A 19862-nucleotide genomic window follows, 5' to 3' on the forward strand; every position below is an offset into this window, starting at 1 on the left:
GAGGATAGCACCTTCCTCTGCATCCCTCGCCTCCCCCCCTCCCCAACAGTAACCACTGAGGCCAGTAAGGTTTTTAAGACTGGCAAAGCAGTTTTAATTCTTGATTCTCACAAGAACCCTGTGAGGTACTATTAGCTCGATTTTACATTCAGAAACAGGTTTACAATGCACATTTAACAATTAAGTGCGGCTCTTCCTTGGGAGACATGCCTGGAAGGTCAAGGTCACAGCTTCCACTGTGGGGCCTCTGCCCAGGAAGGAGGGCTAGCTAGGGCTTGGTCCCACAAAAAACAGTGGCCCTCCAGGCAAGACCTTTGTCAACGAACAAGTGCACAGAGCAGGGATTTAGCTGAGCCCACAGAACAACACAAACTCTGGCTGACCGAAGGAAACCACCCCCTAGATAAGGTGTTTAGGAGATGGAACTCATCCTTCAAAGAGAACTTGAGGGGGTGGTGGCAGGGAAGGCATTAACTGACCTGCCCCCACAAAACATTCAGTGCCAGAAGCTGAGGGGGGCAGGTGAGGTCTGGGAGTCACTGGCATTAAAACCAAGAAAGCTGATGACCCAGTTGAGACCAAAGAGTTGGTCAGAAGCCCTTCTAAGTATTTGTACCAGCTGTGATTCTGACACCCAAGGTTCAGCAATGGACTTGTCCTTTAGCCCAGCAGTACCCACTAACCACCCAGAACCTTCCCTGAAATAGCAGCTAGAAGGCAGGATGGGGAGGAGGGGGGGGAATGAGATTAGAATGGTCTGGCAGGCACAGCCCCCATTTCTATAGCGCTTCAGCCCCTCTTGGAGGGCTTTGAAGGACAGGTTTCTGACCATTTCACACATGAAGAAACTGAGGACCAATAGTGAAATGGCTTAAAGTGCCTGGAGCTCACTGCCCTATCCCAGTATTCACCAAAATAATTTCCTATGAATTAAAATCAAGTTGTGTCTGTCCCTTCTTTGGTCCTTGCCTTCCATACCATTGCCAGGCCTCTGTCATAAATAAGTGGGTAGCAGCTAGGTCTGGAGAAGAAAGGGGACTAGGTCCCCTGTGGTACAGTAGCAAAGACCCTTCTAGGAGCAGCCCGACCCTCTCCCCAACTGGGGTCCAGTGTCTCGCTGGGCTGGGCCCCCAAGGACTTGAGGAGGTCTGGGGTGTCCTTGAGTAGCTCAAGCAGGCGTAGGCGCTGGGCAGGGGGTGTTGAAAAGTAGGCCTTCTGCTCTTCTGAATAGCGCTCCTCAGGGACCACAGCGTCCCTGTAAGTCCAGTCTCTCCAGTGGAAGTTGAAGCTTTCCAGCAATGCAATGCGGCCTTCCTGGGTGGGCACACAGTCGACAGGTGGCAGGCGTGGCAGGTCAGGTACTTCCACTCCCGGGAGCAGCACCACCCCCCGAATGGCAAACCATCCCCCGTATCGTGGGTGGATACAGACACCAGCAATCTTCTGTGGGAGAGAGGCAGGAAAGAAGTCTAGAGACTGAGTCCTGGGCCTTAAGCTCCTACTCACCCTCGCCTTCCACTCCCTGGCCCACCTGGGAGCTTTTGTTTCTCTGTAAAATGAAGGATTAGAGAAGACCTGCAGGGCCCCATATCCCATAATCAGGAATATGATCCAACTCAATTCCAAAGCAGGAACCCTTTGAAAGCGTTCCTGACTGGGACGGGGGTCACCTATGGGCTGCCTCCACCAACCCAGAATTCTTCCATTCCTGGCTTCTAGGCCCCTCGCCATCTCATCCTGTTCACCAATGTTCCTCTGCCTACAGTGTGACTTGGGGAATTGAACCCAGTACCCCAGTGAGGTCTGACCAGGGCTGATCCTTGCTTCATTCAAAGGGGCAGACAGGCTGGGGAGGGGTGCAATGAGGAGAAGCCAGAGGCAGAGAAGGGAGGATTAGGGGGGGCAGGGGCAGGCAAGAACAGAGACTTGGGCCAGAGGGAACTCAGCACAAAGCAGTCAGGATTGAAGGTGAGCTTCCTCCTCCTCCCATCCCAGCAGGGCCAGCTGGGGAACTCTGCAGCAGTGATCTTTTTTTTTTTTTTTTTTGCCTTTTGGAGGGCAATTGGGGTTAAGTAACTTGCCCAAGGTTACAAGGCTAGTTTTTTTGTGTGGGTGTTAAGTGTTTGAGGCTGAACCAAACTCGGGTCCTCCTGACTCCGGGGCCGGCGCCACCTAGCTGCCCCATGCAGCAGTGATCTTAACAGGATACCCTCCCCTAACCTCCCTCGGCCTTCCCTTCCACCCTTCCTGCTCCACCTGGGGTGCCTCATGGGCACACTCAGTCCTTGATCCCCACCTCACCTTATCTCCCCAGGGGTCAGATTCCACATCTTGCCGCTGGTAGTAGTAGGCAGCCCCTGCCACATGGGCAGCTGTCTGGGCCAAGATTTTGGGCCGCCGGTTGGGGTGCATGTCATAGTCAGTGATGATGTGCACCTCCTGCTCTGCAAGGCTCTGGTACAGGGACAGAGATAGAGTCATCTCAGCAGAAGCAAAGGTCCCCTTTCTATCTGCCTGGGAGGACCCCCTGGTCTGAGATGAAGGGGCTCAGGGGGCAGAGGGGCACTGCTCAAGGTCTGATTTTTGTTGTGGAAGAGGCTGGCAGTGGGGGCAGGAGCATGGGATAGTCTCTGGTTCAGTAGGGGAGCCAAAGGCAGGAAGACACTTCCTTGGGGCCTCATAGGAGGTGGTGAAAGAGGAGCAGGGGGCTTGGTCTTACCTTTTGAAGGTTGGTGAAGTGGTAGGCTACACACTGGTCCACGGGGTCCTTCAGAGGCTGCATATGGGCACTCTGCAGGAAGGGCTTGAGGGCTTGGTCAAACATGGCGGGAGTGCTGAGGACCACAAAAGCAAGTGTAGGCCCAGGCAAGGGCAACTGGAAGGCCGGAGGTAGCAGTGCATTGTACCATCCCACCTGAGTAGAGACAGGCAGGGTGTGCTCAAAAGAGATATGCTGTGTCCATCCCTACTGTGTCCCTTTAGCCCTTCTACCCAGACTTGGCCACCAACAGAGGCCTTTACAGGTCACCCTTTGGCTCAAGTGATCCTTACAGCAGCCCTCTGTCAAGTTAAGTAGCTCTTGGCCAATTTATTTGGCCTTAGCCAGAGAAAGGGAGGAGTCACAGCTGCCCACAGGCCTGAGCTGAGTGACCCTGGGCCAGTCCCCTCCTCTCTTAGAACCTCCCCTGTCCTGGAGCACTGCCCTTTATAGGGCAGGGCTGGAAGACACCTCAGGTCTCAGGTTTCCCATCCTACTGCTGGCTGCTTGCCCTCAGTGAAGGAGCTGGCAGGGAGCAGTCAGTGTCTGATTAAAAATGCAAGGACTAGTACTGCCCGGAGGGGTGAACAGGCGACAGCGGCTCAGAGGAGGGGAGGTGCCTGACTAGCAGCATAGTGAAGGTTATCAATGCCAATGGCAGTCAAAGTCAGCACTGGGCACCCTGGCTCCTGTCAGATTGCAGTCAGAAACTCTCTGGATTTGGGCTCTGATATCCCCGGGGAATTTCCATTTGGGTTTTTTCAGGATGTGACCGGTGAATGCTATTTACCTTTTTGCCCTCCCATTCTAGGAGATCTGGAAAGCTTTCCTTTGTGATTTCTTGGCCAAGCTCTGGTTTTAGTTTTGGCTCTCAGAAAGCCTAATCTTTTGATCTGTTTAATATGAAGCAGTACTTAAATCTTTTTTTTTTTTACTGTCTTAAAAAAAATACTTCTTATTGTCTCATGAAGTCATTCAGTCCATTTTGTTTCAAGGGTTTATTGTTTCGGTAAGATTTTGGATCACTTGTGCTGAGTGGTTAATTCTTCTTCCAAGTCTTTTCCCACAGTTCTCATTTCTTTCCCAATCCTTTTCTCCAGCACTCTCTTTCCAACTATAAAATAATTTTTAACTTTTAAAAATGCTTCCTCGGGGCGGCCAGGTAGCACAGCGAGTAAGAGCACTGGCTCCAGTGTCAGACTGACCTGGAGATCGAATCCCGGGCTCAGACACTTAGCACCCACCCAGAAACACCTAGCAGTGTAACCTTGAGCAAGTTACTTAACCCCAATTGCTTAGGGGTGGCCAGATAGCTCAGCGAGTAAAAGCACTGGCTCCAGTGTTGGGATGACCTGGATCAAATCCGGGCTCAGATACTCAGCACCACACCCAGAAATAACTGGCCATGTAACCTTGAGCAAGTTACTTAACCCTGATTGCTTAAAAAAAAAAATGCTTCCTTTGTTTCTTCCAGGGATTCTAGTTGACCTTATGGCCAAGGCATGTTTTTGATGTTTTGCTTGTAATTTTATTTTTTCTGAGTTAAGTGTCTTTGGCATGCCTATTAGCACACTTGGTCTTTGCGATGGGAGCCTTTTTTTGGTTTGCTCATTTTTCCAGCTTCACGTCTCTATTTGGGACTTTGTTAGTCAGATTCTATGTACTTCTAGAGGAAATGTTTGGGCCATATTGGGTCCTGCTTCATACTCTCTTGAGGTATGTACTTCCTTTTTCTGTGTATTCAGCGATATGTTGTTCAAAGACCTCAGATAATCAGGCTGGAAACCAGTAAGCTCTCAGTACACCAAAGCTGCTTGATACAGGGTGAAGTCTGATCACTACCCACCTGGTTTGAGGTTTACAAGCTCCTGACCACATACAACTGTAGGACATCCTGGTTGGAGCCCCAGGAGGTGGCTCCAAGCCTCTCAGCTACCTGGAAGGTCCTGCAGGTTCAGAGCACACTACATGATACCACATCTGAGCTTCTTGTGCTGGGTTCAGGAGCAGGCTCCAGACCCAGGGCGGGGGTTGAATCTGAGAACTGGCCTGAAGGTCTGCTGCTTCTGCTCTGCTCAGTGCCCAGTACATAGTTTCAGGCCGGTGACTGCCTTGCTCTTCCCTCCCTGGGCACAGGCCCACTCCTTACCAACCTGCACTAAATCTGCCACTTGGCTCTGGGTTTGAGCCACAGAGCTGTTGCTTGGCTTCTGGTCCTGCTTCTTACAGTGCCAGGCTGTTGGTGGGCTGTGCCAGGGGCAGGTCCCTCTCAAGTCAGTCGTGGCGCCCTCCTGGCCAGCCTCTGCCTCCAGCCAGCACAGTCACCTGTCTCCTGCGGCTGTGCCCACCTGGCCTGGAAAAACGACTCCGTGTAAAGGTTCCGTGGATCCTGCCATCAGTGCTGGCTTTGGTGATCTTCTGACATCTTTCCCTGGAGTCACCGTGGACAGGAAAGCACTCTCCCTCCGACCTCTGCCCACCTGGCCGCTGTCCTGGCTTGGTGTCAAGACCATGCCAGACACGTGGCTGGAGTGAGCTCAGGATCAAGGCGGGAGGGGGGCCGTGCCAGATTTTGGGTGGATTCACTGTTCCAGCCTGGGCTAGTGGGGTCCCCACCCCTGGGGGGCTCAGTGCTAATGAGGGGCCCGGTCTGCCCCTCTCCTCCTCCCCACACCCTACCGTCCTGGGGCTGTCCGAAGGTCAAATGAACTTTGGCCAGATGCCAGTGTGAGGCCCAAGGGGCATCGCACCGTCAGGGAGCCTTCCAATTCGCCTCGTGCACCCCACGACCTTCCCTCTCCGCAGTTTCCAGCGAATCACCGGCGGAGCCGCGCATGCTCACCTGGAAGGGGTGCACCTCGAAGCCGAAGGGTCCCAGCGCGGCCCGGATCCGCTGCTCCAGCTCAGCCGCCCTCGGCTCCATCATGTGGGCTCTGGGCTCCAGGCTGCCCGCGCACTTCTATCCACAGCTCCCATGGGGCGCCGGGGCGGGCGCGCTCCCTGCTGGAATATGTAGTTCTTTGCGCAGAAGCGCAGGGACAACGGCTACGCAGCCTGGCGGCCTGGCCTTCCTGGCAGGCTTCGAGGCTGACGTTGGCGGGTGGGGCGAGCGCACAGTCTGCTGGGAGTCGTAGTTCGGGAGCCGTGCTGAGCCCGTTGCGGCTGCGGGTGGCGGACTCGGTGTTCCAGGAGGCCCCGCGGCGGCGCCGGAGCGCTATGTTTGAATTGGGTAGCGTCGGCGGGGGCGAATCAGGGGCCATGGCTCCGAGGGCCGGGGGCCGGGCGGCGGCGGGCTCCGCAGTTTGGAGCCCTCGCTGAGTTCCGTGCGTACCAAGCCCCGGCTTCTGCGGCAGCCCCGGGCAGCGCCCCCGCCGCCGGGGCCGCCTCCTACCCGGAGAGTTTCGGCCTGGCTCCGAAGGAGGCCCGGCCTGGCCCTCGGAGAGCCCTGCGCAGCCCCGCTCCCCCGCCCTCGGGCCTCGGCCGCGGCCTGTCGTCCTCCACCCTGGAGCCGCCGCGCCGGATACTGTCCCCGGTTTCCGAGGACTCCAATTGGGCTGAGAAGCTCGACTCGCTGCTGCAGGTCACCGACGGCAATGTGGCCCGGATCAAGGTGAGCAGCCTTCGGCCCGCCGGGCGGCAGCGCAAGGGAAGCGCAGCCAGTTCCGCAGGAGTCCCCCGCCCCATAGGCCACGCCCCCCAGCAGGTCCGCCCTATCCTGGGGGCCTGGCCACACCCCCTAGGCGCTAGCGGGCATCCAGCCCCGCCTCTGGGCGGAGCTCTGGAGAAGACCACTCCTCCAAGGCCCGGATCGCCCCGCCCTTCCCGGAGCCCTGACCTCAGCCCCTCCTCCTAGGAGGAGAGATTAGCACTAGGTCTGGGCCCTCCAAGCCTTCTGGGACTTCTGGGAAGTCTGACCGTGACCCCAGGATGGGCTGGAGCCTGACCATTCCTCCCGCTTGGCCCTGAGCTGGCCTTGACGCCTCCCTGTCCCCTTAGGAATCCCTAAACCTGCCCCTCCCCCCCAGCAACGTGCAAGCGGGTTGGTCGTTGGGGGTCGCAGCTCACCCCCTCTGAGAGCAGGTGGTCTCTGGCCTCGTTCTTGAGGACCCTCCTATGCCCGTTTCCTGGGAGAATTTAAAGGTTGACTTAGCAAAAAGTCACTGGGCCCTAGGGTTGGGGTCCGGCTCCTCTGCTTTGCGCCTCTTTTTGCTTTCCAGTGAAATGAACTGGACCAGATAGGCCAGGAAACCCTTGCCAGCTCTCTGGCCTTCTTTCTTTTCTCTTTTTTAAAATTTTATTTGTTTATTTATTTTTTGCTTTTTGGAGAGAGGAAGGTAGGGCAGTTGGGGTTAAGTGACTTGCCCTAGGTCACATGGCTATTTTTGTGTTAAGTGTCTGAGCCTGGATTTGAACTCAGGTCCTCCTGACTCCAGGGCCGGTGCTCTATTCAATGCACCACCTAGCCACAGCTCTTTTCTCTCTTTTTTTAAAGTTACATAACTCTTTTTTTAAAAATAGGATTTCCTCTTTATTGTATTCTTCCTTAATTACACGTAAAAACAACCTTTAACATTCTTTTTTAAAACCTTTCCAAATTTCCTTCCTCTCTCCCCACCCCCCATTGAGATCAGGCAAGCAATTTGATATAGGTTATATATGTGTAGTCGGGCAAAACGTTTCCATAAACGCAGGCAAAAATAAACTCAAGAAAAAGAAAGTTTAACAAGTATGTTTGGGGGTGGCTAGGTGGTGCAGTGAATAGAGCACCGGCCCAGGAGTCAGGAGGACCTCATTTCAAATAGGACCTCAGACACTTAACACTAGCAGTGTGACCTTGGGCAAGTCACTTAACCCCAATTTCCCTGCCTTCCTCCCCCCAAAAAGGTAAAAAAAAATGTTTCCATCTGTATTTGGAGCCATCAGTTCTTTCTCTGGGGATGGATAGCATTTTTCATCATAGGTCCTTAAAGTTGTCTGGATTGTTGTATCGCTATAGCTCTGGGACTTTCGAAGCCAGGAGGGGGTGGCGGGAGCTCAGGAGAAGCCAGGTCTTGTTCCTGGGAGCAGGATCTGACAGAAATGACCATTCCCTTCCTGCTTTTCCTCTCCTGCCCTGCAGCAGCGTCTCTGCCCCCTTGGCGTCTCTTCACCGGGAAATTGTAAGTATATTACCCTCCCTCTCTTCACATGCCAGCCCTTTTCCTTCCCTCTGACTTTTCCCACTCCTCCACTGATGATCATTTCCTCCTATCCTCCACCCTGAAGGGGAATCTGGCCACCTCTGCTCCCAAGGCCCCAGGCCTGTCTTTCTCTTGGGAAAGGGCCTGGTCCATGTGTTCCAGTCTTGGTTTCACCTCTTACCTTCTTCAGCTAGCTTGGCTCCTTCTGGGTCCTGGATGCCCCATTCTAATCCTGAAGGAGAACTACCTGGTCAGGTCTGGGCCCTGCACCCTCCCCCTGGGGGGCAGGGCTGGGATGATGCCTGCTTCTCCTTGTCATTGTGGGATGAAATCACCACTCTTCGGAGCCAGCTCCGGACCCAGGCTCAGGTGCACTGGGGAATGGATCGGGGGCGGGGCAGGGTGAGGGTGGGGGTAGAGATCTCTTGCTCCTCTGGGGCCTAGGGAAACACTTTTCTTTCTGGCCTGATCCAGGTGACAGTGCTGATGAGTCAGGCTGTACAGGGCCTGATGGAAGACAGGGAGCGTCAGAGATGTCAGATTAATGATCTCGAAGGTAACTCTGGGAGGCAGGGCCCAAATAGTAGGCATCCCTCCCTGAAGTCCCTGAAGGCACGCTCTAGGATGGTCCCCCCCATCATGGGAGAGGGAAGCAGGGGGTGGGGGGCTGGGATGACACCCCCCCTTGCTGCCCAGAGGAGCTGGGCCGGCTTCGAGGGGCCGCTGAAGGGCGAGCAAGGTTGGAGCAACGCGTGGACGACCTGAATTCAGAGCTGCAGAGCCTGCGTCGACAACTGCAGGCCCATCCTGGGGAGGCCAATGTGACCTCCCTCCTGCGCCAGGAGCTGCAGAATGAGTGAGTATTTACCTCTTGGGACCCTCCCACCTGTGGCCCTCGACTGGCCCTGGCCCCCGACCTTTCCCAGGCAGTCTGATGATGACTCCCAGGGAGTCTCTCCTGCATAGACTTAGCTGGATGGGACTGGTCCTGTGCCCTCTGTGAGAAGGAGCAGGATTGGCTGGGTGGTCTCCTCCCTTCTTTCCCAATCAATTGCACATAGATGCCTTGGCATCCTGCCTCGCTGACCCACTGACCCTTCCAGTCGCCAGCTGCTGTGGGAGGAGTGTGAGACTGTTCGAGGGGTGCTGAAGCTTCTGCGAGACCAGCTGGGTGAGTGGGTTTCCCTTCCCCAATCTCCCACAGCCTTCCCCTCCCCTGAGGCTTATCTGTGGCCTGTTTGAAGGCTGGTTCTCCTCTAAGAGTGTGTTCAGGGAGGCAGGAGGCCCCGTGGGATGCCAGCTGGCCCAGTCACTTAGCCATTGTGATCAAGGCTGAGCTCTTTTCCCTCTCTAGGCCTCAGTTTCCTCATCAGCAAAATGAGGGCACTGGGTTAGATGAGCTCTACCATGCCCCCCATCCTGGAGAGCCTGGGAGTACGTGCATGTCATTCATTCATTCATTCATTCCCTCACCAAGGATTTACCAAATGTACACGGGTACTGCTGTATGATAGGGACTAGGCCAGATACAAAGTCACATAAGACCAGGACTCTGCCCTTCAGCTGCTTACAGTCCATGAGGATCATCTAAGCCTGGAACATAGGCAGCTATAAGTGTGGCAGTGAGGAACTGACATCGGGGAGGGAAATGGGCTGGAACGAATGCTTTCGGGTAGACAGGACAGGGAGAGCATTCCAGGTGCTGGGACAGCCGGAGCAAAGTCCTGGAGGCCAGAGAGCACACAGTATGGCTTCAGGACAGGAAATCCTGGTTGGCTACCTGAGAGCATGTGCAGAGGAGAGTGATGCCACATGAGTCACATAAGGTTAAGAGGGCTTCAGGCCAGGGCTTTGAACTTTCCCGGAGGCAGCTGATTGAAAGTGTTGGAATGGTTGACCATGCAGAGGGGGGAGAGGCAAGCCTTCATTGCTTTTGTCTCATGATCTTCAGGTGTTCAACTCCATCCATTCAAAGTAAATGAAAGAGTGAAAGAGCCAAGCATTGAAGGGAGGGAGGGAAGAAAAAGAAAGAGGAAGGAAGAAAGGAGAGGAGAAAAGGGAGAATGGAAGGAAGGAAGAAGGAGAGGAGGGAAGAGAAAGAAGGAAGGGAGGAAAGAAGGAAGGAGGAGAGGAGGGCAGAGAGGAAAGAAGGGAAGGGAGAGGGACTAGGGAAAGAGGAGAGGAGGGAAGAGAGAAGGAAGGAGGAGAGGAGGAAGGGAGGAAAGAAGGAAGGAGGAGGAGAGGAGAGAAGGGAAGGGAGAGGGGCTAGGGAAGGAGAAGGAAGAAGCTTCTCTTTTCCTTCTCCTCTGTCCCTGTCCCTGGGCTACATTGCTGACATTCTCCTTTTCCCTCAGACCAACAGCAGGAGTTGTTACTGAGACAGATGGCTGAGGCCAGGCAGGCTCAGGGGCAGAGCTGGAAGGTAGGCATCCTGAAGCCCCAGCATTTGCAGGATCCTTATCCCTGGCAGGGGGTCATCTCTGAAAGTCATCTTGAGATGGGGCTGTTCATTCTAGCTTGAACCAGCTCTGATGTTTTTTTCTGCTATGCTAATAGAAGGGTGGAGTGCCCTGGAGAAATGGCCTTGCTGCCTCTCACTCTAGCAGCACACCTTTAGGGAGCTCCCTTCCTGCCATTCCCTGAACTCCCCCTACCTCACCCTAAGGGGCCCAGCTCATTGAGAGCATCATAGGGGAGTGGGGGGAGGGCCTGAGTGAAGGGAAAGTTCTGGGGTCATTACCATCTGGCATCTGTGCCTGGGCAGGTGTTGGAGCAGGTACAGAATGATCAGGAAGGCCACAGCCAGGTGGTGGACGCTGTCAGGGTGGAGGCCCAGGATATTCGTCGGGAGATCGATGTTGTCAGGTCTGGGTCGCAGCTGGGTCTGGGAGGTAATGGGCCTGCCCTTCCACTCGGGTTACGGTGCCCCCTGCTCCTGGGCGGGGCTCAGTAAGTTTGGAGATGGGCTCCTAGTTATCACCTGGCTTTGGAGGTTACTGGATTCTCTTTCCCTTGTGTTAAGCACAAAATTGGGGTTCCTGCACCTCCTCCCACCCCTGGGGTCCCTTCTGCTCCTGCAGGGCCTGGCCCATATACACTGCTAGGAAAGGCAGGCAGGAGGGGAGGCAGAGCAGGGCCCAATAGGACAGAGCTTGGGAGAGGTCTGGGGACAGAGGCCTTGCCTCCTGAGCCCAGCCCTGTTGGAGAGCCAGAGGGAGGGAGTGTGGCATCTTTGGAAGAGTCTTGGCCCAGATCCCAGACTTGTGAGGAGAAGGCCAGCCCGACTCTGGCTCTGAGGCTGGCCAGACCTGCTTCTCTGGGAGGGAAGGGGGAACCATATCTCTATTCTGGTTTTACACAGAGAGGGAGCCTTGCCTGGGCTCATGCTGCTGGAAGGCATTTGGTCCAGGCTTTGAACCCAAGTCTGCCAGTCCTCTGTCTAGTGCAGGGAGGGGAGCAGGCAGCATAGCGAAGAGGACCGAGTTCAGATCTTGTCCCCACGTTTGCCAGCTCCATGTGCCTCAGGCCTCATCTATAAAGTGGGGGTGATAACAACAGCCTCTGCTAGGGTTGTTGTGAGGTTCACATGCAAAGCCCTCTGCAAACCTTCATGTGCTACATAAATGCTAGCTGATATTAGTGTTCCTAATGGTCATTATTAATATGCTCCTTCACCTGCGCCTTCTCCTCCCTCCCTCCATGGCTTCAGTGCCTGCTGGAGTGGATGGTTTGCTTGCCTCAGGTCAGGAAGATCTGAGCCTGCCTGTGTGACCCAGAGCAGGCTGCTTCATCTCTCTTAACCTCAAGTGCCTACTTTGTATGGGCAACTAGGTGGTGTAGTGGTTAGAGTCAAGCCTGAGTTCAAATCTGGACTCAAACACTTAACTGTGTGCCCCTGGGCAAGTCACATAACCTTGTTTGCCTCAGTTTCCTCATCTGTCAAGTGAGCTAGAGAAGGAATGGCAAACCTCCCCAGTAAGCCTGCTCTGTGCTGCACACTGTGATAAGCCCTGAGGACACAAGGAAAGGCAAAAGCTGACAGCTCCCTCTGCCTTTTATAGGAGCATGTTACTAGTTCTCAAATCTGAAATTCTTATTCCTCATTAGTCTGACCCTTCCCTCAACCCTCATGGTTTCTGTGGTCCTCACCTCCCATTTAGGAGAAACTGAGTCAGGTCTGGGTAGGGGGAGATATATAGAGCAGTGTTAGAGAAGATAGGGACCCAGGCCCTGTGAGGCTGTGATGGCATCAGGCTGTGACCCATTGCCCAGGACTCTCTTGCCTGACCCTGAGGGCCCCCCACAGGGCCATGGTATGTTCTTTGCAGGTCCAGGTGCGAGGGGATCCCCCACCCCGACCAGACTCTGCCATCTCTAGCTCTGACCTGAGCCTCCCAGACAGTGACAGCAGCTGGGATGTACCTTCTCGGGAGACAGGTAGGTGAGCTCGACTAGGCCTGGAAGCTTGTGTGTCCTCTCCATGCCTTCCCTGCCCACCTCCAACCACTGTCCCTGGGGCCCAGCATACTTCACTGTCTTCCTGTCAGTTCCCTTTCGTCCTGCTTTAGGACCTTCCTCCACCTCTTCTGGGCAGATTAGGCTCAGACCTTTTGGCCTCATTTCCTCTAAAGGACCCCAGCCACAAGGTAGTGGTCAAGTTAGGGCTCTTTCCTCTGTACCCTTTATCCCCATCCCTGTGCTGATCCTGGGGAGCTATATGGCCCAGAGTACAGGAAGACCCTGGGCCTGCCCCCCTCAGCCATGCCAGCAGACCTCCAGAATAACACCGAGTCCAGCACTGGATCCAGCACGGAGCCCAGCATGTCCAGGCCTCCTGTGTGGGGCCCCCAGACAGTTGAGCAAGGCACCCAAGCTGCTTCTTAGTGACCTCTGAATGGACTGGCTAGCTCTCCACGCCTTGGCTTGCTGAAGGACAAAGGAAAGGCCTCTGGACAGAGTGAAGCAACTCATTCTCAGCAGCCTCCCCTTCCTCAAGGGGCCTTGAGTGGCTTTCTCTCCTCCTAGAAGGTTTCTTGAGGGGCTGCTGGCCCCAAATCCCTGCACTCTGCTCGCTGGCTCCTCTTTGTTCCTCCTCCTCATCTCCCCTAAGATTTCTCCCTTTCCCCTATCCTCCAAATCTGGAATAAAAAGTGTTAACTATATCTTGCCCACTGTAGTCCTTAATGAAGGTTTTCCCACCCAGGGTGTAAGCTGATCCCCAGGATGGCAGGCCCGAAGCAGACCCGGTGAGGGGGGATTCAGTGGGTGGGTCTTCATTTCTCATCCATCCTGGGCCAGTTGGAGTAGCTGGTTGGCTCCCAGCCCTCTCCAGCTGCCTTTCTTCCCCAGCTTCCCACCTGGGGCTGGGCCTGGTTAAAAGAGTCTTTCTTAACTGTTAGGCTATGAGATTCCTAGGTGGCCTGTATCATGTGGCATTGCAGCCAGCATTAAGAGACTAAGGTTCCCCCTTAGTCTAGACTAAGCAATACTTGATGGTCACAAGATCCATGGGAGAGATGTCAAAATGGGGCTGGCAGAGCAGGACAGCTGTGGGCCCAACAGGTCATTCCTGCTCAGAGGGTAACCTGGCCTTCCTTTTAGAGAGAAGGCCTTGAATGCCTCTCCACACTCTAGATAATCAGGTATGAGGAAAGTTGTTTGGAACAAAGGAAAGAAGGCTTCAAGGTCAAAAGTAAGAAGGATAAGAAGAGACCCAAGGTGTGCAGCTAGGTGGCACAGTGAACAGAGCACCTGCCCTGGAGTCAGGAGGACCTGAGTTCAAATCTGGCCTCAGTCACTTAACACTTACTAGCCGTGTGACCTTGGGCAAGTCAACGTCAATTGCCCTGCCTTCTCCCCTCAAAAAAAATTAAATTAAAAATATTTGTCTGGAATCTTGTGAATCAAATCCACAGGGCTTTAAATAAAGAGAGGAAAGGAGTTGGGGTGGAACTGCTACCCCATTACCCATCACCAAGCTGAAAGACCAAGGAAAGAAGGAGCTATAGTGTAAGAAGCAGTCACTTTGTCCAGGAATTCACAGGAGTGAGCAATCCTGTGACAGCAGCCAGTGTGTCTCCACCCAAACCCAGGTGCTCAGGGTCACTCACTGGCCAATAACCTAACCAGAGGAGAGCACTGATATTGAGGAAGCAGGGACCCTCCCCCTCTGTCTCTTGATGGATGGCCGAACTTTGTCTGAAAAGGGCAGGAGAGAGGAGGAGAGATGGCCCAGCAACATACCTGAAGACATACTGAAATGAAACCAAGGACAGATCTCATTTGTACAATGGAGTGTGATTTGTGTTCTCAGGCTAACCCAGCCACTTCCTGCTGGCAGTTATCACAGGTATTTCACAGATGAGGAAACCGAGGCCCTTGGCCTCACAACCAGAAAGTGTCAAAGAGTTAAGATTCCTTTCTGAAGGCCCTGGGGTCTGGGTTTCAAGACCCTCTTTGTGAGATTCAGGCTGGGGCAGAGCCTTGGCTTGAGACCTTGGCTGGGCTGGGAGGGCAGACACCACTAGGGGTCACTGTGGCCTTGTCTGAGGAACCTGACTGGGCAGCTTCAAAGCAAGGCAGGACAATTCCCAGCAAGAGTGAAGCCCTGGGGGGGGGCAATATTCCCCTCTGTTTGGTGCCCTTGTCAGGCCTGAGGTGCCAGGCACTTTCGGAACACAGGTGTCACTTTTTAGGGTGGGAAAGCCCAGGGAAAATGGTCAAAGTTGAAACGCCAGAAATGACTTTCTGCCCCACTTCTAGCTCTAAATCTGGAACCTATTAGAGGAAAGTGCCTTGTTATGTCAATATAGAGACAGAATCCAATGTTTAGGACTCTGGGTTGGTTGGTCCTGTTGAGTACTGGGGCTTCAGGGAAGAGGATGTCTCCCGATTATCCTACCCAACCTTTCCTAAGGTAGGAATCACATCCTCCTGGAGCAGCTGTCTGGCATCTCTGCTGATGGAGAGCTCATTATCTCACCAGTCAGCCTAATCTCCCTTCCTTTATAGTAAGTATCCTTAAAATAGAGCCAGTCATCTAGGCCATCTCCTCTTCGGCTGGGTGCCATGTCACAAGGCAGAGCTAAAATTTGAACTAGGTATGCTGGTAAATGTTTAACAATCAGCTCTCCAAAACAAACAAACAAACAAACAAAAAAGTACCCAAGGGACACTTTTCAGTTAATCTGTATCATTAACATTTTCTCCATTGCTTTCTTAAGTCTAGACAATCAACAAAATAATAAGCCCTTGATTTGTAGCACTTGCAGTTTCTGGGCTGTAAATGGCTTTGGGACCCATTTTGGGAGCTGACTCTAGGATACTCCTAAGTCTTTTGATTCCAAATTTGAACCCAGGTCTTTTGATATCAAATTTTGATATCAAACTGTTTTCTCTGCAACATGCTGTGTCACAAACTGGAATCAATCAGTCTCCTTGTAGCTTCCACTCTTCTGGGAAGTGATTAGCCCAAGGTCACCTGGTTAATTAGTGGCAGAAGCAGACCTGTAACCTCATGTCCTGACTCCAACCCAGTGCTCCTTGGCCTGTCCCACACAGTCCCTCCCACCTTTAGGTAGTGTGCAATAGGCCCCTCCCACCTTTAGATAGTGTGCAATAGGCATAATAGAAGGAATTTCCTGGGTGATGCCTGGGGACCTCTGGACCTAAGCAGGACCAGTTTGATCTCTCCTGGGTCCTCCCCACCACCAACTGAGGACTTTTCTCAAGTTTAACTTCCAGTTCTTCATCTGATCTAGAGACAGCAGAGAATGGTTTGTAGTTCTCTTAATGTCTTGGCCTCCATTTCTAGACATACTCTTCCTAAGGCATGCCTAGAATTGCAGAGATGGTCAGACACAGGACAGTCTTTCCTTCCAGACACTTCTTTCCTTATTCATGGATACTCTTCCTCTTAATGTATGAGCTTTTTTAGCCTCTATATGGTCTCCTTGATGAAAACTTAAGGTAAAGAACAGGTTTCCCTAAAGGATTGTAGCAGACCTTATCTTTACAATCACAAAGTTGACTGAAAAGTGTAGTTCATGACTCTACTGTGTGTGTTGATTAAAAATAAAAGCATTTGGCTCCAAATCACTATTGATTAGATAAATGTAAATCAAGCCAACTTTTAGGTACCACATCACACCTGTCAGATTGGCTAACATGACAAAACAGGAAAATTATAAAGGCTGGAGAATATGTGGGAAAATTAGAACACTAATGCATTGTTGGTGGAGTTGTAAACTGATCTAACCACTTTGGAGAGCAATTTGGAACTAGGCCCAAAGGGATATAAAAATGCACATACCGGGTGACTAGGTGGCACAGTGAATAGAGTACCTGCCCTGGAATCAAGAGGATCTGGGTTCAAATCCAGACTCACTTAACATTTACTAGCTGTGTGACCTTGGGCAAGTCACTTAACCCCAATTTCCCTGCCTTTTCCCCTCCAAAAAGCAAAAAATTAAAAAAAATACACATACCCTTTAACCTTACAATATCACTTCTAGGACTGTATCCCAAAGAGATCATACAAATGGGAAAAGAACCCCCAGGTACAAAAATATTTATAGCAGCTCTTTTTGTGGTGGCAAAGGACTAGAAATTGAGGGGATACCAATCAATTGGGGAATGGATGAACAAGTTGTGGTATATGAATGTAATGGAATATTCTTGTGCTATAAGAAATGATGAGCAGGCAGACCAGAGAAACCTGGAAAGACTTAAATAAACTGATGCTGAGTGAGGCGAGCAGAACCAGGAGAACATTGTACACATTTATAGCCACATTGTACGATGACTTTGATAGACTTGGCTCTTAGCAATGCAATGATCTAAGACAACTTCAAAAGGTTCACAATGGAAAATGCTATCCATGTGGGGCAGCTAGGTGGCACAGTGAGTAGAGCACTGGCCCTGGAAGTCAGGAGTTCCTGAGTTCAAATTTGACCTCAGACATTTAACACAAAAACTAGCTGTGTGACCTTGGGCAAGTCACTTAACCCCAATTGCCCTCTCTTCCCCGCTCCAAAAAGCAAAAAAAACCCAAATTCTATCCACATCCAGAGAAACAATTATGGAGTCTGGATGCAGATCGAAACAGACTATTTGCTCTCTTCCTTTTTTGGTTTTGATTCTTCTTTCTCATGGTTCATTTCACTGGTTATAATTCTTCTTTACAACATGATGTGAAAATATGTTTGATGTAAATGTATATGTAAATGTATGTGTATATGTAAATGCATATGTATATGTAAGTGTGTGTGTCTATGTAAATGTAAATGTATGTGTATATGTATATATAAATGTATATCAGATTGCATACTATCTTGGGGAGGAGAGAGGGGAGGGAGGGGGAAAAATCTGGAACTCAAAAGCTTGTGGAACTGAATGTTGGAAATTAAAAATAAGTTAATTTTAAAAAAAGCATTTGACTCTAAAAGAATAAAGGACATTCCTTAAGGCTTTTGTTGGGTCAAGAATCTTCATGCACTCAGGGTTATGATCATTCAAGATTCTTTGAGAACCTCAACTACAGAGAGCTGTGCTCAATGACTCCCAGTTACTGTCAAGGAAGACACTGTGTCCTTTACACAAATGTAGCTCATTAGTATCATGGAGAATAGCCACATGGAAGGGGTAACTTCCTAGGAGACTAGTAACAGCTGGCACTTCTCCTATGTAGTCCTTGGTTGGGAATGTTTCAGGCTATTCATATGCTTGGTCTTTTCATTGTCCTCTGGTGATATTCACTTTCCACTATTGAAAGACTGTTATGCCATGAGATATCACAATGAGATGATATTGGTAAAAAAAAAAAAAAGAACAAAAAAACCACTTAGCACCGTGCCTGGCACATAGGTGCTGTCTAAATGTTTATTTCCTTCCCCCTCCTTATAAGACACAACCACAGAGTGACTGTAGCAGGATAGCAGTATTGAAAAGATGGGTCTTTGTTTCAGGGAGGGATCATTTAATGATTAATAATAACAGTCACCATTTGTATAACACTTTAAGATTGACCAAGTATTTTCCAACTATTGGCGCATTTAATTCTCATGACAAAGAGGTCCTATTATTATCACTGTTTTATAGATGAGGGAACTAGGCAGACAGAGTTAAGTGAAGCCCCCAGGGTCATACATAAAGCATGTATCTGAGGGTAGATTTGAACTTGTGTCTTCCTAACTCCAGGCTCTCCATGGAACTGACTGAACCATATGGATCCTGAGTATAATCCAGCTTGCTTTCCTCCTCCTGTTCAATTCTGGGCTCAATTCCATTGTCCACTAGCAATAATTGTCCCAGATGCATGGTACCGGTAGATTATTTCAGTGGCCTATTTTTCATCCAGCTGCATATCAGAGTCTAGACAACAGATATTCTTTATCCATTTGCTTTTTCCTTTATGGATGGACAAGTTGAATTCTTTTTAAGGGTTTATGGATTTCATCTGGGAGGTTCTGCAGGGTTCTCTGAGCTTGTTGTAGGAAACACAAAGTCACCTACAAAAGGGAGCATGAGGAAGACCTCACCATCCCCAGGGCATCCCTGTTTCATTTGGATTACAGTCCCTGGGACAGATCAGCCTGGTTAAGTCCTAAGAGGCTTAGTTATACCAGCTAAGTAGTGAAACTCCCTTGTTTTTCAGATGGAGAATGGGAAGTTCAGAGGGGAAGAGATTTGCCTATGATCAGATAGCGAATGGCACAGGAGGGGTTGGCTTGGTTTGTTGTTTTGAGCTTAGTCCTGGGAATTTAGTAGTTTGAGGAGAGAAATACCAGTGAGGAAAAACCTCTATCAGTTCAGATTGGCATCTGTTGTGCAATTTATAGTCTTCAAAGGTGTGCCTAGGGGGTACCCTGAGGTAATGGGACTCACAAGGCCAATTTGGGTGAGAAGGACTTGAACCCAGGCTTTTTGGCTTGGAGTCCATAGAAATAGGGTTTGAGCCCAGGTGTGGGTTGGTTTGTTTGACATTTAAAAAAATTCCCAGTCCAGGACCCTGGGTGCTGTAGGCTGGATTAGATGTATAGTGTCTCCCCTCTATGGTTACCTGATAGTCCCAGAAGTATGCTGGGGGATAGGATCCACAAGATTTCAAAGGGTGGGCATGAGAGAGAGAACTCTGCAAAAGAGTTGGAGCACGGAGCATGGAGAGAGGCGTGAAGACTGGAAGGTGAAAGGGACTTTTGGGGAAGGAGTTGAGGGTCCCATTCTACCTAGAGGGGAGCAGTGGGAGAGGATGCAGTGGACTTTGACTCATCTTCATAGTTGGATTGCTCTTAAAGTTTCCCCAGAGCACTTTTCTCTTGAACACGCCTATGAGGGTTGTGGTACTGGCATCACTATGTCCATTTTGCAAATAGGGGGAAAACTCAGAGGTCATTCTTTCATTTTATTGAAGTCCAGAAAGAAAGGGCCTTGCACAGAGTCACAAAGGAAGTAGCCAGTAGAGATAGGATTCAACTACTACCTATAACTCCAAGGTAAGTACCCTGTGCCTTCAAGTGTCTGGAATCATGAACCAAGGATTTCATATGCACTGTGTCATCTAAAGTCTTTGGAGGGAGTCGGGAGAGTGACATACTAGGCTATCTATGCTAAATGCAGGGGAGATACAATCTAATATATGATAGATTCTGTTGTGTGAGAAATGACTTATTTTTCATTCATGTCCCAAATCATTCACTTTGATGGGAATCTTTGATGTCATGTAAATGACCCTTCATTCAGTTGCCAAAGGGATAATCCTAAAGCTCAGATCTGAGCATGTGTGATAGTAATGGAATGTGGAGATTCCCCTGTATTGGGCTTGGTTTTCAAATTGATTGTGTTAAAACCCAGAGCTTGTTAATCCCACCTGTGGGATGGACTTGTTGATGTGAAAAGAAAGTCCTGAACTGGGAGGAGCTGGTGAC

The 19862-nt window shown here is 51.1% G+C and overlaps 3 protein-coding genes and 1 pseudogene across 3 annotated transcripts in view; 1 reads left to right on the plus strand and 3 right to left on the minus strand.

Moving 5' to 3' along the window:
• LOC138165029 (nuclear autoantigenic sperm protein-like) overlaps positions 1-19862 on the minus strand; it is a 570370-nt gene that overhangs the window by 524074 nt on the left and 26434 nt on the right. The gene's annotated exons all lie outside the window — the stretch shown is intronic.
• The window catches only part of LOC138165038 (ATP synthase subunit ATP5MJ, mitochondrial pseudogene), a 48766-nt pseudogene that overhangs the window by 2476 nt on the left and 26428 nt on the right, over positions 1-19862 (minus strand).
• Positions 69-5924, minus strand: LOC138165026 (cyanocobalamin reductase / alkylcobalamin dealkylase-like). Its single transcript, XM_069093092.1, has 4 exons — positions 5601-5924; positions 2720-2914; positions 2302-2454; positions 69-1443 (listed from the first exon to the last, which is right to left on the minus strand). The coding sequence occupies exons 1-4, from the start codon at positions 5682-5684 to the stop codon at positions 1039-1041; spliced, it is 837 nt and encodes a 278-aa protein (XP_068949193.1). The 5' UTR covers positions 5685-5924; the 3' UTR covers positions 69-1038.
• On the plus strand, positions 5683-13100 carry LOC138164755 (protein KASH5-like). The gene is made up of 11 exons (XM_069092718.1): positions 5683-5858; positions 5948-6368; positions 7878-7917; positions 8129-8307; positions 8413-8494; positions 8635-8794; positions 9042-9109; positions 10293-10360; positions 10703-10803; positions 12245-12375; positions 12698-13100. Exons 1-11 carry the CDS (start codon positions 5683-5685, stop codon positions 12820-12822), a joined length of 1551 nt encoding a protein of 516 aa, XP_068948819.1. The 3' UTR covers positions 12823-13100.

The sequence above is a fragment of the Petaurus breviceps genome, unplaced genomic scaffold (genome assembly GCF_028583685.1).
Source record: "Petaurus breviceps papuanus isolate PSGF00001 unplaced genomic scaffold, PetGlider_PUasm1.0 207, whole genome shotgun sequence".
Classification (NCBI taxonomy): Eukaryota; Metazoa; Chordata; class Mammalia; order Diprotodontia; family Petauridae; genus Petaurus; species Petaurus breviceps.